This window comes from Phacochoerus africanus, chromosome 16 (genome assembly GCF_016906955.1).
Source record: "Phacochoerus africanus isolate WHEZ1 chromosome 16, ROS_Pafr_v1, whole genome shotgun sequence".
In the NCBI taxonomy this organism is placed as follows: domain Eukaryota; kingdom Metazoa; phylum Chordata; class Mammalia; order Artiodactyla; family Suidae; genus Phacochoerus; species Phacochoerus africanus.
In genome coordinates this window covers 48777263-48803023 of record NC_062559.1, presented here as the reverse complement: position 1 = coordinate 48803023, position 25761 = coordinate 48777263, and the positions used below count along the sequence as shown (strand labels likewise).

The 25761-nt window shown below is 44.2% G+C and overlaps 1 protein-coding gene and 1 long non-coding RNA gene across 2 annotated transcripts in view; both read right to left on the bottom strand.

The window, feature by feature from the left end:
• LOC125117674 (uncharacterized) overlaps positions 1-14376 on the bottom strand; it is a 39047-nt gene extending 24671 nt beyond the window's left edge. Inside the window, exon 1 of the long non-coding RNA XR_007132685.1 lies at positions 14316-14376. This is a non-coding gene — a long non-coding RNA (uncharacterized LOC125117674). The remainder of the gene's footprint in view (positions 1-14315) is intronic.
• A 7736-nt stretch (positions 14377-22112) lies between these two features.
• MRPS24 (mitochondrial ribosomal protein S24) lies at positions 22113-25127 on the bottom strand. The gene is made up of 4 exons (XM_047763436.1): positions 25059-25127; positions 24911-24979; positions 24696-24807; positions 22113-22539 (listed from the first exon to the last, which is right to left on the bottom strand). Exons 1-4 carry the CDS (start codon positions 25095-25097, stop codon positions 22256-22258), a joined length of 504 nt encoding a protein of 167 aa, XP_047619392.1. The 5' UTR covers positions 25098-25127; the 3' UTR covers positions 22113-22255.
• Positions 25128-25761: the final 634 nt, after the last annotated feature.

Sequence of the window (25761 nt, the reverse complement as noted above, 5' to 3'; positions counted from 1 at the left end):
GTTAAACCACTTTCAATATGTAGAAATATAATAGTGAGAGACATCCAGGAGGAGAAGGCTAGGAGTTCCCATGGTGGCTCAGTGGGTTAAGAACCCAACATAGTGTTTGTGAGGACACGGGTTCAATCCCTGGCCACACTCAGTGGGTTAAGGATCCAACATTGCCATGAGCTGTGGTGTATGTCACAGATGTGGCTGTGATCCCACGTTGCTGTGGCTGTGGTATAGGCCTATAGCTGCAGCTCCAATTCAACCTCTAGCCTAGAAACTTCCACATGCTGCGGGTGCATTTGTTAAAAAAAAGAGAGAGAGAGGGGAAGGTGAGCCCTGAAGTAGGGTCCCCGCTCTAAGATTTTCATGACTTACTCTACATTGACTTGAATTCTGATGATCTGATCAAATAAATCTCCACATTGGTGCAGTGAGTGGTGACATTCTTGGGTGGGGCCAAGCAAGAAGAATCTAGTGGGAGCCAGGAAGGGAGCCTGAGGTCTGCCAGGGAACCTCTTCCATCTGCTCCCCCCCCACCCCGTGTGAGCTGCCGCTTTAGAATTTACCCAAGAGGAGTTCCCACTGTGGCTCCATGGATTAAGAACCTGACATAGTGTCCATGAAGAGATGGGTTTGATCCCTGGCCTCGCTCAGTGGGTTAAGGATCCGGTGTTGTCACAATCTGTGGTATAGGCCTCATGTGCAGCTCTGATTTGACCCCTGGCCCAAGAACTTGCATATGCTGCAGGTGCAGCCATCGAAAGGAAACTATATACCCCTTGTCTTCAAATATTGACACTGGCTTAAAAGTATGTGTTACAGTTTGAATTGTGCACACACCCCGCCCCCACAAAGGTGCTGAAGTGCCAACCCCCAGCCCCACGCACGTGACCTTATTGTGTAGATGAGCAAATCAGGACGAGTCCTAAGGGTGAGCCCTGACCCAGTGGGTCCTTATAAAAAGAGGAATTTGGACACAGACACATGCGCACAGGGACGTGCCTGTATTAACTGGAGTTATGCTGCCACGAGCAAGGATCTAGGAAAAGTCAGGAGAGGGGCCAGGGCTGGATCCTTCCTGAGCACCTTCCGGCCGGGCCACCCCGCCACTCGGGAACTCCACTTGGGAGACAGCACGTTTCTCTTTCTGGGACTTGTTACAAGAGGCCTAGCAAACTAATAATGGTATTTTGCTTATTGCTTTGGGAAATCATTGTCATTTGTAAGACTCCAAGCTAAAACAGAAGCCTCTTCAAAAAGAAGCCAACTGGAGTTCCCGCCGTGGCCCGAACTGTACTAGTATCCATGAGGATGAGGGTTGGATCCCTGGCCTCGCTCAACGGGTTAAGGATCCGGTGTTGCCCTCTCAGATCCCACATTCCTGTGGCTGTGGTGTAGGCCGACAGCTGCAGCTCTGATTCGACCCCTAGCCTGGGAAACTTCGTATGCGGTGGGTGCAGGCTTAAAAAGATTAAAAAAAGAAAGAAAAAGAAAGCCAACTGATACGCAGTTTAGTCTTCAAGAATTCAACTTTCTGAGTTCCCATTGTGGCTCAGTGGTAACAAACCTGACTAGTATCCATGAGAATGCAGGTTTGATCCCTGGCCTTGCTCAGTAGGTTAAGGATCCGGCGTTGCTGTGAGCTACGGTGTAGGTCACAGACGCGGCTCAAATCTGGTGTTGCTGTGGCTGTGGTGTAGGCCAGCAGTTGCAGCTCTGATTCAACCCCTAGCCTGGGAACCTCCATGTGCAACGGGTGCAGCCTTAAAAAAAAAAAAAAAAAAAAAAATTTGAACTTTCTTGGCCCCCACTAGAAGATAATTTGGTTCAAGTAAATAAATGCTCTCTTCACAGTAACCCAGAAGTACTGGTTTATATCCATGGAGCCTCCAAGTGCTATTCCAGCACACATCTAAATAAAAAGAGATTAACAGTAATATTTCAACTTTGTTGGAACTCTGTCTGCCAGGAAGAAATGAATCAGCAGCTACAAAAACATTCCTTCTTATGAAGTTATCACAGGCAGACTTAATATAATCCATGAAAGCAGAGAAAATTTATTTCAGAAGGCTGTCTGTTTCAACATTTCTGTCGGCTTATTTCCACTTCTAATTTATTAAGTATTTATAAATCATATCTAAATAATTCTATTAAATTTAATTAGCATTTCTTGTGACATCCTTTAAGGGAAAAATTCCAAGTTATACTGAGACATGCAGAATAGCTCAGAAAAACAAGAACCATTAAAACTAATCATATCCCATACTTATGAGTCTATCATTTTGTCATCTTTCTACTTGAATGACATAATAACTCCTTCTTTTTTTTTTTTTTTTGTCTTTCTAGGACCATACCTGCGGCATATAGAGGTTCCCAGGCTAGGGGTCAAATCGGAGTTGTAGCTGTTGGCCCACACTACAGCTCACGGCAACACCGGATCCTTAACCCACTGAGCGAGGCCAGGGATCGAACCCATGTCCTCACGGATGCTAGTCGGGTTCATTAACTGCTGAGCCACGACGGGAATGCCAATACCTTCTTTTTAAAAGCTTATCATTGGGAATAATTTCACATGATTTCAATGAGCACTCATGTACCTTCACTCAGAATGACCTGTTAACGCTCGGCTCTTTTCACTTAATTGCCCTCTTTCTATCCCTATGCATATTCCAGTGGTTTCTTTTTGCTCCATACTCAATTTACTGCTTATTTGCAGAGTACCAGGCCCTGTGGAAAGAACTGAGGTGGAGAGAAAGTGGAAGAGACAAAACTTAGCTAGCAAGAACAGACCAGGCTCGGGCCCGCCTTCTCACTTTTATTCAAATCCAGGAATAACCTGGTCCTTTCACATTGAGTGGACCCTGGGAATTACGAGGTGCTCTCTTCCTAGGCAACCTCACGTTGACTCAATGTTCTCATCATTAATGGCCCCACTCAGTTTCCCACAAAGAAACATGTCACCCTGCAGGTCCAAGTGGGCCCCAAATTTGCCCAGAGCTCTGCCCATGCTACTGAGGTCCATATTTTCCAGTTTCCAGGAATACTGTCTTGGTGACATAGTTTCAAATCGTTGGATCCCCAGCCCCTGGGACAAAAATGCTTGGAGGATGAATGAATCTTGAAACCCAATTTTCATAATCACATATGAAATCCATAGAGAGCTCTCACTGTGTGCAGCTACTCCCACTGACTTCTCTTGGGGCCCTGGGGAGGGTCTGTACTTGTGTTCTCCTTTCACAGAGGATATTAAGATGAGAAGGCGTCCGAGGTCCATCTAGCCAAGGGTTAAAACTGGATCCCACTCAGCAGGTGCCGGACCATTGACCTGCCTGGCTCTCCAGGGCTTCCATCCTTTCTGCATGTTCAAACTGCATTGATAGCTCCCTGAACAAACACTTTTCAGCCTGTTTTCTTTTCAAAGATTCAAGTTCAGTATATTCAGATATCTGGCTTCAGCAGTTAGAACACACTGTGAGTCACGGCAGATTCAGTAAGTTGGGTCAATAGAACACAGCTATAATTACAAAAATGGCCAGATATGAGAAGAAGCACAACACATTTCCTTGACATTTGGGTTTCTGTGACCCAGGATGTCTGATTGCTTTTAAAAAGCCAAGGCTTCTAGAGTTCCCATTGTGGCTCATTGGGCTAAAAACCCAACCAGTGTGCATGAGGATTTGGGTTTGATCCCTAGCCTTGCTCAGTGGGTTAAGCAGCCGGCATTGCCATGAGCTCTCATGTAAACTGAAGATGCAGCTCGAATCCCTAATTGCTGTGGCTGTGGTGTCGGCCGGCAGCTGCAGTTCTGATTCCACCCCTAGCTCGGGAAATTCCACATGCCACAGGTGCAGCCCTAAAAACAAAGAAAGAAGGAAAGCCAAGTCTTCTGAAATCTCCTTCAAGATATCCCTCAGGAGTTCCCGTCGTGGCGCAGTGGTTAACGAATCCGACTAGGAACCATGAGGTTGCGGGTTCGATCTCTGCCCTTGCTCAGTGGGTTCAGGATCCGGTGTTGCCGTGAGCTGTGGTGTAGGTTGCAGACGCGGCTCGGATCCCAAGTTGCTGTGGCTCTGGCGTAGGCTGGTGGCTATGGCTCCGATTAGACCCCTGGCCTGGGAATCTCCATATGCCGCGGGAGCAGCCCAAGAAATAGCAAAAAGATTAAAAAAAAAAAAAAATCCCCCAAACAACAGAAGTTGAAGGAAGACACAGAAAGAAAACCCACCCTCTTCGTGGCTTCCTTTATTGTGAATATCACTGGGCCACAGGGCTCGCAACACAAGCCCTTCTGATGCCAGGAGCTGTGGACACGGGGCGGGCCGGTCCTCTCTGCAGAGTCACACCTCCTGTCACAGGGACCCCAGATGTGGAAAGTGAAGCAGATTTCCCACAGCTAGACAAGACTTCTCAACTTCCCCCCAGTGGGTGGGCGCTAAGAAATTATACTTCTTGGAGTTCCTGTTGTGGCTCAGTGGGTTAAGGATCTGACATGGTGTCTGTTAGGATTTGGGTTCAATCCCTAGCTTCGCTCGGTGGGTTAAGGATCCAGTGTTGCCATGAGCTGTGGTGTAGGTTGCAGCCAAGGATCGGATCTGGCGCTGCTGTGGCTGTGATGTAGGCCAGCAGCTGTAGCTCCAATTCAACCCCTAGCCTAGGAACCTCCATATGCCACAGGTGCAGCCATAAAAAGGAAAAAAAAATTATACTTTATTAAAAAAAAAAAAAAAAGGGACAAAAAACTGGTCAGGCAGACTGAGTCAGAATGTTCTTGACCTTCTCGATGTTTCTGCCTTACTCAATCATACAGCTGAGTCATAAAAGCAAATCAAGAGGAAGTATGTAAGGAAAAACCCTCCTGGCATCTCTAACTTGCACTGGCTTCCCCAGTGGCCTGGCCAGTTTCCGACGGCAGGGAGTCCCAGAGGGAAGGAAGAGCAATTTGGAGCCTTAGGTGTCAAGAATTGGGTGGGAGATGCCCAGGGGACAAGGTCCTTCTGCTCAACAACGAGCACGGACTGATGTGGAGTTTTCTCCTGGGCCAAATCGACAAAGCTGAAGCGAGAGAGCTGGGCTGTTCAGGGAGCCAGGCTGGTGAGGAGGAGCCACTGCAGGGCAGAGGAGGCTGGCAGCCCATGCATTTCACCTCAGTGAGCCGCCCAGACAACACTAAGAACCATGCGCGTGCAGGTGGTTATTGACAGCTCCAGGCAGCCCATCCTCCCCGTTGATAAAGACACAAATCTTAATTATTAACAGTTAGGATGAAAAAACAACTGCCCTCAAATTAGGAAATTCAAACGGATTATTTCCTCAGATCACACCACACAAAAGCGGGTCTGTTCTGCGAAGTCCAGCCGGCTCGGCCTGTTCCGATGCCAAGCACATTCCCGGTTCTAGCCCACGCGGGGCCAGCTAGACTTACGTTGCAGGAACCTGAGTTCCCCAGCCAGAGACCTACCTGGGAGCCCGGTGAGAGAGGCTGGGCCCTAGCAGCCCTGGCTTTTCATGAATACCCTTTTGATCAGTGCCACATGCAGTGGTCTTTCCAGAAAGAATTGTATTTTCTCACGGTACAAAATGAAGATCAGTGATTGCATTGCTGCTGAAAACGTCCCACATCCTGCTCCAGAACAACGTGTGGGAAGGGCAAAGACACAACCACTGCAAGCCTCCGTCACCCTTTGAGTGAAAGGCTTTTCTAAGCTTTAGGAAATCAGTCTGAATGACTATAGGTTATGATTATACGAGAACTCGCAACAGGCTGTGCTGTGTACATAAAAGACTACCAACCATATTATAAATTTAATTTGAAGTTCCCTTTAGCTGGAAGAGTTCTTAAGTCTATAAACAAGATAAATGTGCTTACGAGAGTGCGATAAGATACATCCCTTAAAAGTATGATTATGGGACTTTTGAACTAACAATCTCTCCTCGTCCTTAACTCAGTGGGAATATTTTGGATTTTGTACCATTAGACATGGCACTGGCTTCCCCTTCCCCCCCCCCCCCCCCCGCATGCACCTGAGGCATGCGGAAATTCCCAGTCTAGGCATTGAACCCACACCACAGCAGCAACCCAAGCCACAGTAGTTGACAATGCCAGATCTGTAACCCACTGAGCCCCCAGGGGACTCCAGCATTGGCTTTTAACTTGAGATACAGTCTTTTTTTTTTTTTAACTATATCAATGCTTTTTAAAATTAAGATTATGTTTTTTAAAGTTAGGAATGGAATAAACCCACCTAAGGAGGCAAAAGACCTGTATTCCAAACACTGTAAGACACTAGTGAAAGAAACTGAAGATGACACAAACAGATGGAAAGATACACTATACTCTTGGATTGGAAGAATCAATCCTATTAAAATGACCATACTACCCAAAGCAATCTACAGATGCAATGGAATCCCTATCAAATTACCAATGGCGTTTTCCACAGAGCTAAAACAAAATTTTTTTTTTTGTCTTTTGTTGTTGTTGTTGTTGTTGTTGTTGTTGCTGCTATTTCTTGGGCCGCTCCCGCGGCATATGGAGGTTCCCAGGCTAGGGGTCGAATCGGTGCTGTAGCCACCGGCCTACGCCAGAGCCACAGCAACTCGGGATCCGAGCCGCGTCTGCAACCTACACCACAGCTCACGGCAACGCCAGATCGTTAACCCACTGAGCAAGGGCAGGGACCGAACCCGCAACCTCATGGTTCCTAGTCGGATTCGTTAACCACCGCGCCACGACAGGAACTCCTTTTTTTTTAATTTATATGAAAACACAAAAGACTCTGAATAGCCAAAATAATCTTGAGAAAGAAGTACAGAGCTGGAGGAATCAGGCTTCCTGGCTTCAGACTATACTACAAAGCTACAGTTTTAAGAACAGTGTGGTACTGTCACAAAACAGACATATGGTCAATTATCTACAACAAAGGAGGTAAGAATATATAGTGGAGAAAAGACAATCTCTTCAATAAGTGGTGCTGGGATAACAAGACAGCTGCATGTAAAAGAATGAAATTAGAACATTCTCTAACACCATATACAAAAATAAACTCAAAATAGATTAAAGTCCTAAATATAAGACCAGACACTATAAAACTCTTGGAGGAAAATATAGGCAGAAAACTGTTTGACATAAATCACAGCAATATTTTTTGGATATTTCACCTAGAGTAATGGAAATAAAAAGAAAAATAAACAAATGGGACCTAATTAAACCTAAAAGCTTTTGCATGGCAAAAGAAACCATCAACAAAATTAAAAGACAACCTATGGAATGGAATAAAATATTTGCAAACAATGCTACCAACAAGGGATTCATTTCCAAAATATATAAACAGTTCATACAGCTTAATATTTAAAAAAAAATCAAAAAATGGGCAGAAGACCTAAATAGACATTTCTTCAAAGAAGACATGCAGATGACCACAGGAACATGAAAAGATGCAAAATATCTCTACTTATTAGAGCAATGCAAATGAGGTATCTCCTCACACCAGTTCAGACACTAGAACAGAGTGGCCATCATTTAAAAGTCTGCAAATAATAAATGCTAGAGAGGGTGTGGAGAAAAAAGAATGTTCCCACACTCCGAAATCTGTGAAGCCTCTGTGGAGAACAGTAAGGGTGTGCCTTAAAAACTAAAACTGGAGTTACCATATGATCTCATGACCCCAGGATCCTGCAATTCTGGACATACATCCAGAGAAAACTCTGATTCAAAAAGATACATGCAGGAGTTCCCACTGTGGTTCAGTGGTAATGAACCCAACTAGTATCTATGACGATGCAGGGTCAATCCCTGGCCCACTTGGTGGGTTAGGGATCCAGCATTGCCATGAGCTGTGGTATAGGTCTCAGACATGACTAGGATCCTATGCTGCTGTGGTTGTGGCATAGGCTGGCAACTGTAGCTACAATTCGACACCTGGCCTGGGAACTTCCATATGCTGCATATATGGCCCTAAAAAGCAAAAAAAAAAAAAAAAAGATACATGTACCCCTGTGTTCATCCCAGCACTATTTACAACAGCCAAGACATGGAAGCAACCTAAGTGTCCATCAATAGACAAATAGATAAAGAAGATGTGAGATATATACACAATGGAATATTACTCAGCCATAAAAAAGAATGAAATCATGCCATTTGCAACAATATAGATAGACCTAGAGATTAAGTGAAGTAAGTCAGAGAAGGACAACTATCATATAGTATCACTTACATGTGAATTTTAAAAAATGGTATAAATAAATGAACTTATTTACAAAACAGAAATAGACTTACAGATTTCAAAAAGAAAAAACTTATGGTTACCAAAGAGGAAACATGAAGGGAAGGATAAATTAGGGGATTGAGATTAACATACACACACTATTATACATAAAATAGATAATCAATAAGGACCTACTATGTAGCACAGGGAACTCTACTCAATATTCTATAATAACCTCTATTGGAAAGGAATCTGAGAAAGAATATAACTGAATCACTTTGCCATATACCTAAAGCTAACATAACACTGTAAATTAACTAGACTTCCATTTAAAAATGGTTTAAAAAGTTAGAAGTGGATATTAAATTATATCTAATACAGTCATGGAGAAAATCAAATGACTGTTTCTTCCATTTGGGGATGATGGTTTTTAATATATTTTCTGATATTAAAACACTTTCATTTTTTATTTCAAACTCATATGATCATAGAATATTACTTTTTTCTGATGCTGGATTCTATTTACCAATGTCTTATTTAGATTTTTTTTTTTTTGGTATCAAAATCAGTAAGACTGGCATGTGGTTATTTTGTTCTGCCTTTTTAAATTTGGGGTGCTTTCGTCCATTTTTGATATCAATATATTGCTTTATTCCATAAAAACCTATGCGGAGGCTTTTTCTTTTCTTTGTCTCTCTGCTCTGGAACAGTTTATTTATTATTATTTTTATTCTTTTGTCTTTTTTTTTTTTTGGTCTTTTTTTCTAGGGCTGTACCTGTGGCATAGGGAGGTTCCCAGGCTAGGGATCAACCGGAGCTGTCGCCGCCGGCCTACGCCACAGCCACAGCAACACGAGATCCAAGCTGCGTCTGTGACCTACACCACGGCTCACAGCAACACCGGATCCTTAACCCACTGCAACCTCATGGTTCCTACCTGGATTCATTTCTGCTGCACCACAACAGGAACTCCCTGGAACAGTCTAAAGAGCATTTTGAATTTACATGTTTCTGAATAATTTGGTGTGTTTCACCTGTGAAACCATCAGCGTGCAGGTGCCTTTGGAAGGGAAGGTCCTCAAATACTGCTTAAGATTTGCTCTCATGGAGTTCCTGTCGTGGCTCAGTGGATTAAGGACCCGACGTAGTCTCCGTGAGGATGCAGGTTTGATCCCTGGCCTCACTCAGTGTGTTAAGGATCCGGTGTTGCCAGGAGCTGTGATGTAGGTTGCAGACGTGGCTCGGATCCTGCATTGCTGTGGCTGTGGTGCAGGCCAGCAGCTACAACTCCGATTCGACCCCTAGCCTGGGAACTTCTATTTGCCACAGGTGTGGCCCAGAAAAGAGATTTAAAGGAAAAGATTTCTATTGTCAGTTTGGAGCATAAGAAGTACTGATGACTGTTCTCTCTTTCCAAATGTTTGATAACTAACTTAATTTCCTTCAACATTTTTCCCTCTTATTTTTATTTTGTGTATTTACCATACTCACTTTTCCATCATCTATATATGTGCTAACAACTTATCTTTTTAATTGTGTGTTAAAAGAATCATCTCGTGGCTGTCGATTTAGTTAAATTATGCTTCCAGCTTTACACAGCCTTTCCTGCTTTGCTCAGTGTGAGTGCGGGCATGTACACGTGTATGTGTTTCCTGCCTATTCTAGTTGAATATACAGTTTACTTTCACTCATTGTTGCTTCATAACATAGCCATAGATTTTCCTCTAAGTGCCATTTAGCAGTATACATTGTCCTTTGTTTTAATTCTATAATCCAGAAATAATATTAACCTAGTAGCATGAAGATAAATGCATAATAGTCATCCTTTTTCTAAATTTTTAATTTTTTTTCATTATTTTACAAAGTACTAAGTGGTATCCTATCTTCTTCATGTATATTCTTTTTCTTCTATTTTTTTACACAGTTGGTCATTACATTTCCCATCCTATAAAAACTGTTTCCTCTATCATTTGCCCAATTTTCTACTGATTGTAGACTTAAACAGTTTTTAATGATTTAAATTAATTAGTAAAAAAGCTTCTGAATAAGTTAAATAAATTTTAATCACTTGAAGTAACTTGAGTTTTAGGGGAAAGGTACCTATATGTCAATAGAATTTTTTAAGTCCAGTAACTTTATTAGGATTTGTTCTGTTTTTAATAGATCCGAGCTGTGTCTTCGACCTACACCACAGCTCATGGCAACGCTGGATCCTTAACCCACTGAGCGAGGCCAGGGATTGAACCTACGTCCTCATGGATGCTAGTCAGATTCGTTTCTGCTGAGCCACAACAGGAACTCCAAATGGTGCTGATTTGAGATGGTGTTGTGCTCTGTGAGAAAACACACTGGACCCTGGAGCCCGGGGACCTGGGGCTACGGCCGAATCTTCGTATCTCGGTCCCCTCCCTCATGATGTCATGTACATGTGTGGACAAGCACCCCCTCATTCCTGATGTTACATATCCCGGTACCCAACCCATTTTCCATCCATGATGTCATGCATGGGTACCACACACATATCGCATCCATGGTGCCATATACGTGTATGGACATTCACCCCTCATTCCTAATGTACATATACTGGTATGCTCGCCCACTCCTCATACATGATGTCACGTACGGGTGCACACGCTCACACCTCATTCATGGCACCATATGCAGTACACACATTAGCCCTTCATTCATAAATGCCATATACCAGTATGCACATAAGTGTTGTGGTTCACAATGCCTACAGGAAGGACTATTAAATGTATTTTAAGGTAATAATATATAGGAAATAAATATATATATATATATTATATATATATATATATATATATAGGAAATACATGATCAACAGTAAAGCCCCATAAAAAGGCACAGTACAATTGGCTTCAAAATTGTGCTGGGTAATGCCTAAACATTATCCATGGAAAACAGGCATTCAGTGTGCTATTGGCTTTAATTTGTTTGCATTCATGTTTGGGGTGACAACATTCAAACACTGGGCACACCACAGCTCACAGCAATGTCAGATCCTTATCCCACTGAGCAAGGCCAGGGATCGAACCTGCATCCTCATGGATATTAGTCGGCAACACTGGATCCTTAACCCACTGAGGGGGGCTAGGAATCGAACTTGTGTCCTCATGGATACTAGTCGGGTTCATAACCTGCTGAGCCACAATGAGAACTCCCCACATTTTTTGGCACACTTGGGGGTTTTTTTTGGTTTTTCATTAAATTATAGTTGATCTGGGAACTCCCCACATTTTAAAAAGTGAAGGTAAATGGCTGAAATAAATGTATTTTGTAATATATTTACTTTGTTATATCTAAAACATTGTTACTCAACATCTATTCAGTGTAAAAGTTACTGAATAGACTCCAATAGGAAAGCAACAGAAGGTAGAAAAGGACATTAATTGTCCTTCCTGTTCCAGCAACTAGATCCAGACCACCTCAAGAATGGACTGACCGAGAGGGTGCGGAGAAAAGGGAACCCTCCCGCACTGGTGGCGGGAATGTAAATGGGTACAACCACGATGGAGAACAGTATGGCAGCACCTCAGAAAACCACATGTAGAACTCCCAGGTGACCCAGCAATCCCACTCCTGGGCATATATCCAAACAAAACGCTCATTGGAAAAGACACACGCACCCCTGTGTTCACTGCAGCACTATTCACAGTAGCCAAGACACGGAAACAACCTCAATGTGCGTCGACAGATGACTGGATTAGGAAGATGTGGTACATACACAATGGAATACTACTTGGCCATAAAAAAGAAATAAACAATGCCATTGGCAGCAACACGGAGAGAACTAGAGACTCTCATACTAAGTGAAGTCAGTCAGAAAGAGAAAGACAAACACCATATGGCACAAATGACCCTTTCCACAGAAAAGAAAATCATGAGACAGAGTGTCCAGAGACAGTGAGGTTTTGTATCCTTGCAGGAAACACTGATTTGTGCAAACCAACGGGGCCAGCCTGTGGGCCATTAATCCAAGGCCATTGACTGCTCTGCACACGAGACATGGCACAAATATTATCTCAGCTGTGATATTTCTGATTTGAGGGTCAAGAGGTAAGAATCCATGTAAGAAATACGTCGAGTAATGCTGACTTACAAAATGTGACTTAAAAATAAATTAGCACAGCCAGAAATTTCTCAGAGTTAGGATTCCATTTCCAGAGAGCACCACCCCGATGGTCACTTTGTTTTGTCCACAGCGCCACCTGCCGACACAAACTGTGACCCCGCACAGGTGGGAGAGCTGAAAAGTGGGTCCTTGATGGAAATAACTGCTGTTTTTGCAAATGCAGAGGCCAAGAATACCACTTCATTTCAGTCTACGGTGTTCACCAGTAAAAAGCTGGATTACTGATTTATGGAGAACCCAGATCTGTGAACTGAGACAACCAGGTCCTACTTCCGTGGGTACTAAATTTACCTCCACTCTCCGTTAGCTCGGCAGGCATTGATTCCTTTCTCCTCTGTAGAAGAAAAAAATAAGTATGTCTTCAAGGGAGTTCCTGTTGTGGCTCAGTGCGTTAAGAACCCGACTAGTATCCATGAGGAAGCGGGTTCTATCCCTGGCCTCATTTAGTGGGTTAAGGATCCAGCATTGCGGTGAGCTGTGGTATAGGTCACGGATACAACTGGGATACTGCATTGCTATGGCTGTGGTGTGGGCTGGCAGCTGCAGCTCCATCCTAGCCTTGGAACTTCTGTACGCTATGGGTGCAGCCAAAAAAGACAGAATAATAATAATAATTAATTAACAAATACATCTTTAAATAATGATATTAAATAGATTTGCTAGCCACCTACTCCTGCCAAAAAGTAATTCAACAGAAATAATTTACACCAAAGTAAATCACTTAGTCAAAGGCAAGTGTTCATAGAAAAGCTGCAGGAATGTGGTTTTAAATATTCTCCATAGAAAGCAAAACTTGGAACACATTATTTCCTGCCACTGACCATAGTAAAGAATCAATGGGAATTCATATCATGCACTTCAGAATCCAAAGCCAAATTATTTGAAAGAACTATCAGATGAACATTTTTGGCAGGTGAAAAGAAAGTCTGTGCATTGATTTAATAACAACTTTGAATTTAAAAAGGAATGCCAAATTAAACGCACACATTGATTGCAACTTACATCCCAATTTCAGAAACTTTGAAACAGAAGAAATAAGACACAATAAAACGTTGTCCGTGGTTGCCTCGGGTGGTAATATTACAGTAATTCTTCTGATTTCTTTTTTTCAGCTCCTTCATGTTTAGCTACAGAGAACATCACGACTTTTAAAAGTAGGAAGAAACACGCAAACACCAGCGAATTGGTGGAGAAGTGGAGAACTACAACTCTTGGCAGTCGGGTTCCATTAATTGTGAAATGCAGCAATATCCTTTCACTGGAGAACTCAGACGTCCTTAGCAAAAAAAAGAAATTGCAATACTCTGTTTTGGTGCAGCATCTCAGCTCCCAGAATTGAGAGTGCCTTGAAATGTCATTGTTTCAACCCAATCAAAAAATGGACAGAAGATCTAACTAGACATTTCTCCGAAGGAGATACACAAATGGCCGAAAAACACATGAGAAGATGCTCAACAGGGCTGATTATTAGAGAAAATGCGAATCAAAACCACTACGAGGTACCACTTTCCACCAGCCAGAATGGGCATCATCAAAAAGACCACAAACAATAAATGCTGGAGCGGGTGCGAAGAAAATGGACCCTCTCACACTGTTGGTGGGAATGTAACTTGGTGCAACCAGTACGGAAAACAGTAAGGAGCCTCCTCAAGAAACTAAGACTAGAACTACCACATGATTCAGGAATCCCACTCCTGGGCATCTCTCTGGAGAAAACCGTAACTAGAAAAGATACGTGTACGCCAATGTTCATTGCAGCGCTATTTACAATAGCCAAGACAAGGAAGCAACCTAAATGTCCATCAGCAGAGGAGTGGATGAGGAAGATGTGGTACAAATGGCTCAAAAGAAGAAAGTAACCCTCATCCTGGAACCCTGGGCTCTGGCCCCAACATGCCCTATGCTGGCCAGGAACAAATCATTCCTGGTGCAGCAGCCCGGGTCCTGAGAGGATTACTGAAACTTCTTACCTTGTAAACTCATTCCAGATAGCTTGATTGACAGAATATTCATCCTGGGAGAATTTCCTGTAGATTATAAACAAACACAGAAGCTGCATGAAGGTTTACATGGAAATATCTCTGTAAGAAAAAAAATTAAATTAGCACCCTCATGGACACGGCAAAATGTTTTTAATTGAACAATGTTTTAAAATCCTTGTGTGGAGGAGCTTCCTGGCAGTGTAGCAAGTTAAGAACCTGGGGTCATCACGGCTTGTGGCTCAGGTCACTGCTGTGGTGTGGTTTCAATCCCTGGCCCAGAAACTTACACATGCCATGGATGCAGCCAAAAAATAAAATAAAATCCCTGTGCGGAAATTTCTGAATCAGGCTTGAGGTATGTGTTGAGATTCATTTATTTTGCACATTAACATCCAATTTTTCCAGCACCATTTTTGAAAAAGGATATCCTTTTCCATTGGATTGCCTTTGTAACTTTGAAAAAAATCAGTTGAACAAATGTGAATGGGTCTAGTTCTGGGCTCTTGAGCCTTTTTTTTTTTTTTTTTTTTTTAGGGCAACACCTGTGCAAATAGACGTTCCCAGGGTGGGGATGGAATACCATGGCAACACCAGGGATCGAACCCGCATCCTCATGGATGCTAGTAGGGTACCTAACCCAATGAGCCATGACAGGAACTCCTCTCAATTCCATCATGATCTATGTGTCTGTTCTGCTTCCAGTTCTATACTGTCTCGGTTGCTGTTGCTTTAAAGTAAGTCCTAGGAGTTCTCATTGTGGCTCAGGGGAAAGGAAATCTGACTATGATCCATGAGGATGCAGGTTCTATTCCTGGCCTTGCTCAGTGGGTTAATGATTCGCCATTGCCATTAGCTGTGGTATAGGTCGCAGATGTGGCTTGTATCTGGTGTTGCTGTGGCTGTGGCATACGCCAGTGGCTGCAGCTCCGATTCAACCCCTAGCCTGAGAACCTCCAAAGGCCTTGGGCGCAGCCCTAATAAAATTAAAAAAAAAAAAAAGACAAACAATTTTTTCAATTTTTTGAAAATTAAGTAAAGATAAAACAAATAAATAAATAAAGTCCTGAAGTCAGTGTCAGTCTTCTGACTTTTTTTTTTTTTTTCAGAATTGCTTTGGCTATTCTAGGTCTTTGCCTTCCATATGCATTTTAGAATTGATGCAGTCAGTTTCCTCCGTCCCTGTCTCACCGTAGCAAAACATTGAAACGATGGAGGTTTTATAAATTTATTAAAGTAAAAGTACTTTTTCAGAGAGGGATGGGGGACTTGAAGTCTATAACAGAATCGGTTTCTCAGGGTCTATAAAAATGCTTCCAGGGTTCAAGTTGGAATTGCATAGCGTCAATAGATCAAACTGGAAAGAACTGACACCTTGGCAATACTGGTGTCAATGAACACTGGTGTCTTTCCACTTGATTTATTTCATTAGTGTTTTGTGGTTTTCAGCATTTAAATTCTGCACATATTTTCTTAGATTTATATCTGAGTGCTTCATTTCTTTGACTCCATGGTAAATGGTGCTGCTTTTCAAAAGTTTAAATTATGCCTCTTCATCATCGATGTACAGGAACATGATAGACTTTACACTGACGTATTAGCTCTAGGAGCCTTTTTTTCATTCTGATAGATTATGTGGGACTTGCTTTCTCTCCTTCCCTCCCTCCCTTCCTTTCTTCCTCCCTCCGTCTCCCTCTTTCTTTCTTTCTCTCTTTTTATGGCCGAACCGCTAACCTGTGGAAGTTCCCAGGCCAGGGTTGGAATGAGAGCTGCACCTGAGGCCTACATCATAGCCACAGCAACACTGGATCCAAGCTGCATCTGCTGCCTACACCAAAGCTTGTGGCAACACTGGATCCTTAACCCACTGTCGAGGCCAGGGATGAAACGTACAACCTTATGGATACTAGCCTGGTTTTTACCCGCTGAGGCACAACGGGAACTCCCATGTGAATTCGTCTGCGTAGAAGATTCATGTCATTGTAACTGAGCAGGACCCCATTGGGCCTCCCCCAGACAGACCCCTCCCTCAACCCTCTGCGGCAGCTCTTCTCTGGAGATAACAGTATCTCATGCACATGTCCTGCGTTTCGCTGATGCTAAAAACCACAAAATGGAAGAAACCAACTACCTGATGGCCATGAGCAGGCCGCCCCCCAGACCTTCTGGTGCCTGAGGATTGATCACCATCAACCAACCAGAGAATGGCGCAGAGCTGATCGCAAACCCTGGGGGGGACAGTTTCCTAGGGGCATGGTTTATATGCGAAAGATGGGATTTGACACTTCATTACCAGTTTTCCTAGTTTTTAGAGTTGGTTCCCAAGCACCCACCAACACTGATCAATTACACTTTTGGTGTCGTTGTTGCCAAAACTCAGCCTCTGTCCAACAGCGCCCAATAGAACGTGGAGACAGAATTTGGGGTGAAGAGACAAAAATAGCTTTATTGCTTTGCCAGGCAGAGGAGGCCACAGAAGACTGTGCCCTCTCTCGGGAGAGGGGAGCAAGTGCTTTTGGAGTTTGGGAGCAGACAACAGGGACGCAGACAAGGATCAGGGTAGAGGGAAGGTTTCCTTCTTCAAAGCCGGTGTTTAGGGCCCAGGACTAGTCCCGGTGAGCCTTCCCTCTTCTTTTCCTTTGTTGGGGATTTTAGTTCTGCAAACGAACTCAAAGATATTGTTCTGTGTATTCCTTGAAGAGGAAGCAGGACCCTGCCCCAAGGCTGTACCGTTGTTTCTTGAGGGCTCTTCTCTAGTCTCTGCATCCCCTTCCTTCTCCGATTAGCAACAGTTTGAACCAACCATCTGGAACTCAGAAATATTCCAGGCTTGTCCTGTACATTTTCTGTCGCTGGAAATCAGGAATGCCAAGGATTCTTAGGGGTTTTTTTGGTGGAAAACGGTATTTACAGATCAGCGTCCAGGTGGTGGGCATGCATATTTCTGCTGGGTTGTTCCAGGGTTTTTGGGGAGCGGACACATCTAGAAATGTATTTTTTTCTTAAAAAAAAAATAACACGTGAATCCATACTTATACTTTTAATTCAAATTCAGGACTACAGGGTTTTAACTATTTTATTTTTATTGTATTAAAGTATAATTGATTTACAATGTTGAGCCAATTTCTATTGCACAGCAAAGTGACCCAGTCTCACATACACACACACACATATATATACATTCCTTTTCTTATATTATCTTCCACCACATTCTATCCCAAGAGACCGGATATAGTTCCTTGCAGGACCTCACTGCTTATCCATTCTAAATGTAGTAGTTGGTTTTAATTTTTTTGAACTCAAATCTCAATCTCCCTCCTCCCACACCAAGAATCCCACTTTTCCAGGACACAGAAATGGCAGAATTGGGAAGTCACAGAATTTCTCATTTGCTTATCCCACAGTGAATCAACAAATCAGAATAGGAGATGCAGGGTCCATCCCTGGACGCACCTGCGGCATATGGGATCTCCCAGGCTAGGGGTCGAATTGGAGCTACAGCTGCCGGCCTATACCACAGCCACAGCAAGGTGAGATCTGAGCCGTTCTGAGACCTACACCACAGCTCACGGCAACGCAGGATCCTTAACCCACTGATCTAGGCCAGGGATTGAACCAGCATCCTCATGGATACTGGTCAGATTTGTTTCCTCTGCACCACAAAAGGAACTCCCCAGTTGTGATTTTTAAACCATCAGCCATGGTATACTACTTAGAACAGCTTAAGACAAAATATATTAAAACATAAAACTTCAGCATATCTAAGAGCCAAGACAATGGTTGCCTTTTGTAAATTAGATATGTTCATTGCAAATTAAACTTTCCCCTAATAAATTCAAAATCTGAAGGCATTTGGCTTAATTTTTATATCTCTATTCAAATGGTAAATTAGGATATTTATAATCTCCTTACTTCTTATCCTAAGCCCCTTCCCCATAAGAATTGATATTTTTGCCTGTAGATTCCGCAATGCTATTTCTCTCCTTTTCCTTTTTCTCTATCAGAAAGTATATTCCTACGTCTCGTTAAAGCTTTTCGTGACACTAACATTTCGAAGGTACTTTCTCATTGTTTGTAAACAAGAGAAGAGGCCTCCTAATAAGCGTATGTGGTGTATACAGTCAAGATTTTTCCACGGAGAGATTTCCTAACGATTTCTGTTTTACACCATCATTCCATCATGAAACCTGCATAAATGTTTGTAATCTATTTGTACCAAGAGTCTTCTGACTTCATCACGGTGAATTTCCTTATATGACACTAAATATGAATAAAACAATATAGTATTTGCTTTTGTTATTTACATATTATACACATGTGGACATGTATATTAATATTTGTTAAATGTCATTAATTTGTACAGGGTGGTAGCTGATTGCACTTAATGGTGATAACTATTTGGCATTCTATTTTTTTTGAGGCGGGGGGAGGCACATCCACGGCATGCAGAAGGCCCCAGGGACTGAGCCATTGCAGTGACCATGCTGGATATTCAACCCACACAGGAGCTCCACTGTTGGGCATTCTTAGGAGTTGTTTATAGAACATTTTAGAACGGTCATGAAAATATGCCATCTACTCACTGAATTCACAAAACGTTTATAAATTACACAATACTTTTAAGGAGCAGAAATTTTGTCTCTTAAAGATTGTAAACTGAGTAAGTCCACCAATTTGGCATAATCATACTCAGCAAAGGAATAATGGCTTCTACTTCACTGTATATATGTTATAGTTGCTCCTGCAAAATCTATGCGGCCATGAGCATTTTCATGTCAACATTCTTTGTCTAGTTTACTAATAATGACCTGAGGTCCATCCTACCCCTTTTTTTTCTTTCTTTTTTTTTTTTTTTTTTAATTTTCCCACTGTACAGCAAGGGGGTCAGGTTACCCTTACATGTATACATTACAATTACATTTTTCCCCCAGCCCTTTTTCTTTTGTTTCAATACAACCGATTAAATTTTTTCCTTCTGGGATGGCAATGTTCTTAACATGAACACACCTTGTACCTAACACATTCCAGCAAGTGAGCTACTTCTCTTGTACAATCAAAACAAGCTTTTGCTTTTTATATTTTCAACTACATTTAAGATCTGAAGTGCTTTCTTAGGAGCAATGTATTTCTTTTGAATTGTTATTAAACATAGAGCAACAGGAGTTCCCGTTGTGGCTCAGGGGAAACAAATCTGACTAGCACCCATGAGGATGCAGGTTCGATCCCTGGCCTCGCTCAGTGGGTTAAGGATCCGGCGTTGCCGTGAGCTGTGGTGTAGGTCGCAGATACAGCTTGGAACCCACATTGCTGTGGCACAGGCCAGTGGCTGCAGCTCCCATTTGCCCCTTAGCCTGGCCGCCTCCATATGCCATGGGTTCGCTCCCCCAAAAAACATATAAAATATATGTTTTAAAATAATATACATATTTAATATAATATATAAAAACAGATATATATTTAATATAATATACATAAACATATATATATATTTAATATAAATATATATATATACACAGATCACTTCTTGATTTACACTGCTAGCTATAATGGACACTGTAAGAACATGTGCTTTTGATTAAGTTGAGAAACATTCTAGGCTTTGAACTGCCAGTAATTCCATGTGACCTTCTAAGAGGCAACTTATCTCTGGCACAAACTAAAGCAACATCTGAAATCACTTGCGAGATAGTCTGCCATTGCTTCTCTGACTTTGTCACTTTCTCCTATTACCTAGGACTGATGAGTTTGAATATTTTTTAAGCACTTCTGATTAGAAAAAATCTTGATGAGAAACTGAATCCTTGTGGTCACAACTTTTCTCATTATTCTCTAGTATTTGAGCCGGCAAATATTTGATTTTTTGCTAGAAGTCTTAAAATATAAGCAGGGAAACAAAATTAAAATAAGCATTCTTGAAAAAAGTGAGCCAGTCACAGTGAATCATTAGTCATTTCATTTGTATTTTATAAGCTGCCCTGTTGAATGTGTTCAGCCATGAAGTGAAGTAGACTCACTAGCGTCTGAATTCTAAACAACCTCTATGGTAACAGGCATTTCAGAGTGTACCCAGGACAGAGCCACACCAGTTTGAAAAAAAAAAAAAAAAAACAAGAAAACTCTTAAGTAACATAAGTAGACATGTGCATTAATAATTTAACATAAAATTATGTATTACCTGACTTATTTACTTCACTGTGCCAAAAATCTTATTTTAAAAAAAAAACAATAGAACTAAGGAGTTCCCTGGTGGCACAGCAGGTTAAGCATCTGGCATTGTATCTGCTGTGGCCATGTTCGAATCCTGGCCCAGAAACTTCTGCATGCCACGGGTGTGGCCGCTTCTCTAGTGTTTGCATGTTTCTTCCGACTTTTAAAAATAGTAGTGTTCTGGGAGTTCCCACTGTGGCTCGGCAGGTTAAGAACCCGACCAGTATCCACGAGGATGAGCATTTGATCTCTGGCCTTGCTCAGTGGGTCAAATGGCCGGCATTACCGTGAGCTACAGTGTAGGTCATGGGCACAGCTCAGACCTGGCATTGCTGTGGCTGTAGCATAGCCCGGCAGCTGCAGGCCCAATTGGACCCCTAACCTGGGAAATTCCATGTCACGGGTGTGCCCTAAAAAGACCCCCCCCCCCCCGCCCCCGCAAAAAAGCGCTTGGGTAAGGGTCATGGTCAAAGCATCAGTGTTACAAGTTAGGATAAAGGTCAGCATAGCATTAGGATGAAGTTTTCGGTTTCTGATGGAGGCAGGGTTAGTTACACTTGAGGACTCAGTATCCAGGTCATAGCAAACTAGTCAAAGCTAGCATCAGAGTCAGAGGCATGGCCGGGAAGGGCGTGGCTGACACCCCTAGGTAAGAGTGAGTTTGAAGGTACAGGTAAGGTTGTGGGGAGTATCAGGCAAAATCAAGGGTTAGGAGTAAGAGCGAGTGTTAAGGCTCAGAGTCAAGTGAAGAGTATCAGGATCACGGTCCTCAGTGTCAGGTGCAGCTGAAGGTCAGCAATCCCGCCCCATCTCCCAGCACCACAGGCGGCTTTCGCACATGCCACTTTCTGAAACGCTCCTCCCACACGCTGCCCGGCCACCTCCCTCGCCTTCACGGACTCTTCAGTGCTGTCTAACCCCTCTGCCCCTCCCCTGGAATACAGGGGTTTTGAAAGCCAGGGTCTTGGAGTGGAATGTTTTGATCCCTGATGGGTTCCAAGCTGCTTAGAAGGGGCTGGCACAGAGCAGGTGCAGTTAAAAGCTTGTTTAGGAGTCCCTGCCATGGCTCAGCAGTAACGAACCCCACTAGTATCCCTGAGGATTCAGGTTCGCGCCTGTGTTGCCGTGAGCTGCGGTGTAGTCACAGGACACGGCTCGGATCCCATGTTTCTGTGGCAGTGGTGTAGGCTGGCAGCTACAGCTCCAATTCGATCCCTAGCCTGGGAACTTCCATATGCCATGGGCAAAGCCCTAAAAAGACCAAAAAAAAAAAAAAGTACATCTAGAATAAAGTTCAAAGTTCTGAGGCAGAATTACAAGTAAGCTTCATGGCTGATCTAATATGCCTATATTGCTTTGATCTTTTTAAAATTAACACTGCTTTATAATCTCCAAAAACGGACCTTTCTTATTTTAAGAGAAAACAAGGAACCTCGGGTAAAGTTCCTGACATAGTGAATGGCTCAAGATACTCATTGAAGTAGCTATTACCCAAATCTCACTAACAAGCAGCCTTCCTGGGGAACCCTGGAGCATGCTAAAAAACCCGATTCTTGTTCTCTCAACAGACTGAGAAGCAAGACAAGGAGAGTCTATTTATTCAACAGCAACTTTGAAGACAAAGCTTCAGTAACCCGAGGGGATGAATTTCCTCTGTTTCACTTCAGTCCTTTTTCACAGATTTCTTCTGCAGGCTAGAGCTTGATGCAAAAAGGGCCGTCGTCCTAGATATACTTATACACAACTTTCGAGGGCACAGTCTGGAGGTGCAGATGCACAGGACACTTGTAAAAGTGGGACAGCAGAGTCTCACTGTAGCCCACAAGGAAGTAGAACTTGTGTGGGGGCAGCTGCCTCAGGACCAGGGCACAGATCTCCAGCTGGTTAGCCCGGCGCTTCAGAACAAGCTGGTCAGCCAGGCAGCCTGGGAAGGTGCCCAGCATAAATTTGCGCAGGAAAACATCTTCCACCGTTCTCTCTGCAGCATGGTCCTCCCCGTCCAGGTTACCTGCAGGGAGAAGGGCGCCGTGGCGAGATGGTCAAAACCCCAGAGGGAGCATCCACGAGCACTGGACGCTCAATTCCACACCCCACCCGAGGCTCTTCTCTCTTCTTCTATAAGTGGAATAAGAACAACACTTTAGGAGTTCCTGTTGCCATTCAGTGGGTTAAAAATCCGACACTGTCTCTGTGAGGATGCAGGTTCAATCCCTGGCCTCGCTCAGTGGGTTAAGGATCTGGCATTGCTACAAAGCGGCAGTGTAGGTCGCAGATGTGGCTTGGATCCAGTGTTGCTGTGGTTGTGGCTTTGAGTCTACCCCTAGCCCAGGAACTTCCATATGCCACAGGTATGACCATAAAAAAAAAAAAAAAAAAACACATTAAAAGTTCTAATCCCCCCGCCCCGCCCCCCGCCTCCCAATCCTGAACGGTATGTATTATCATTACTTCTGCTTCACAAAAGAACGGGGCCTTAGCCAGGGTGCAAAACTCAGACGACCCCTCCATGTAGACCCAGAGTGTTTCTTTCCAGCTCTTTCTTGGCTGCCTTACAGAAGCACTGGTCATCCCACAGGCCAGAGAGATGACGGCACCAGTTACTTCTGAGATTAGGGAAGTGAGCTCCCTCACTGACCAGAGCCATGGCCTCAACCAGTGGGTTCTCACTGTGCACCCTGGAACCTCAGCATCTCTTACAATACCTGTTGAGAATGTCCATACCCATCCTAGACCTTAGAACCAGAACCTGAAAAAGGCAGGGGACAGGAATCCATATTTTAAGTAAATTTTCCACACAGATGTACCTCAAACATTCAAAGTTGGGAACCCTCAGAGTGAACAAAATAGTGCTGATTCTCATTAATTCACAGGAGTTATGTTCCAGAACTCACTAGTTATGTTCTATAAAATCACTATGAACAAAGAGTTAGCAAATACTGAACCAGTGCTCCTGGTAGAAATAAACTATTAGGCTTCTGCAAGCCTTTGATTACAATATTTTTGTCAACAGATGGACATGTAACCTTTTTCTGTTCTTGTTTAAAGACACCTACAAATGGCTGATTTAACTTTGAACTCTGTCCCTACAGCTCTGCAACTCCTGCCTGAAGGAAGCTTTTCCAGCAAACGCTTTTTTCCTATAAAGTACAACTTTCCCATAAGATAACTTCTCCTTAGCAACACCAGACAGTACTTCAGCATTACAGGTTTTTTTGTTTGTTTGTTTGTTTTGTCTTTTGTCTTTTCTAGGGCCGCACCCTCGGCATATGGAAGTTCCCAGGATAGGGGTCTAATCGGAGCTGCAGCTGCCGGCCTACACAACAGCTCACAGCAATGCTGGATCCTTAACCTACTGAGCTAGGCCAGCGATCCAACCCCGAAACCTCGTAGTTACTAGTCCGGTTCGTTAACCACTGAGCCACGACGGGAATTCCATACAGGGTATTTTAAGGCAGTGAAATCACAAACTTGAAAGTACAAACTTGAAAACACGGCACTAAGGGACCTCGACAGGAATACCTGTTTATAGCGTGAAGCTGAAACCAGAAGGCAGAGCCTTGTTCAACCTCAGCTTAGGTGCATGGGGCGGGCGGGGGTTGTTCCACCATTTCTTAGAACGAACATGAATGTGAAAGCACCAAGAGTAGACGAATTCACAAATACGGAATCTGTGAATGAGGAAGGTCAACTACATATACTCACAGCGAAGCACCTGTGCTTCAGCGGAAAACTGCAATATTTAGAACAGCTTTCCAGGTCGTCGAATTCTACAAGGTTTCACATTTCACTGCCTCTGAGTTATTTTACACCTAAACTATAGATAACTGGTAGCAGTGCAAAACAATTGTCTTTAGGCATGCAACTAATTTCTGTGGAAGTTCAATTGAGTCCTTGCTCCCCACGGAAAAAGCCAATTTTGCATCCCTTCCAAATACATTTCAACATCTCTGCTCATATAAGTACCTACTCCTCCTTTGAAAGCATTTAACCTGTTTTTAGGTCTCACATTGACGACTGAGTTAAATAAAACCTCTAGCACGCGTTCATTTCGTGTTACGAGACAGTCACGACTGAGCGCGCCTTCGGTGAAAACTGGGGTTGTAACACCAGCTCCGCTGCACGTCCTCCCCCCTCCCGCCGCCGAGACAAGCATCATCCCCTCACCTGTGTGCAGCGACAGCCAGCCCTTGCGGTGCGCGATGTAGTGAGGCGCGTGCGCCTCCTCATAGGTCACTGGCTTATCCCCCTTGCTCACTCGGACTCGGGCCGCCCGGTTCTAGAAGGAAAACGGGGCCATGACTCCCCGCGACCCCTGATCCAGGCCGCGCACCAGGCCAAGTCCCAGTCCACCAGGCCGCGGGCCCCCAGGCTAGACTCACCTTGGCGCAGACCGCGGAGGTGTGCAAGGCGCGCCAGGCGCAGGGCAGCTCCCGGCTCCACGACAGCACCTGTAGGGAGACGGGATCGTGAGACAGAAACGAGAGCTCCCACCTCCACCCACCAGCCCTGTCCGCGCCGCCCACTCACCAGCGGCCGTAGCCCCCGGCCGCACACGGACGCCGCCATCTTGGGCCGAGCGGAGTGCCGCCTGGGGGCGGGGCGGGCCCCGGGTTAAAGGTCAGGCGCGGGAGGGCACCACGCGGGCGAGACCACGTGCGAGCGGCGCGGGGGTGGAGCCGCTCCCCGGACGGGGCCGCGGTGCAGTCGGCGGCGCTGACCGCCTCTGGGAGGCGGAGGCCTCGGCTCGGGGCTCGTGCAACGGCCTGGGTGGACCCGGTTGGTGTGGGAAGCTGGGCTCTCCGCCTCCGCCCGCAGCCCTGGCACAGGCCGTCCCCCCCTCCGCCTACCACAGTCGTGGTTCGGCTCCGGAAACTGGCTGACGCAGAACGTAAGGATTCGGCGCCCCAGAGCAGGCGGTCGTGAGGCAAAGGATGGGGGTCCTGGTGGGGGTCCCGGGAGACTGTAGCGCTCACTGCTTCCCATGCCGGCCTGGGCCTTTCGTGGGAGCCGAGCCTTTTGCCACGCTCTAGAAATTAGGTTGGTGAATTCTGACTCCAAGTGATACCCTTTAAGAAAAGAAAACAAACAAAAAAAACCAGGAGTTCCCTTCGTGGTTCAGTGGTTAACGAATCCGACTAGGAACCATGAACTTGCAGGTTCGATCCCTGGCCTCGCTCAGTGAGTTAAGGATCCGGCGTTGCCGTGAGCTGTGGTGTACATTGCAGACGCA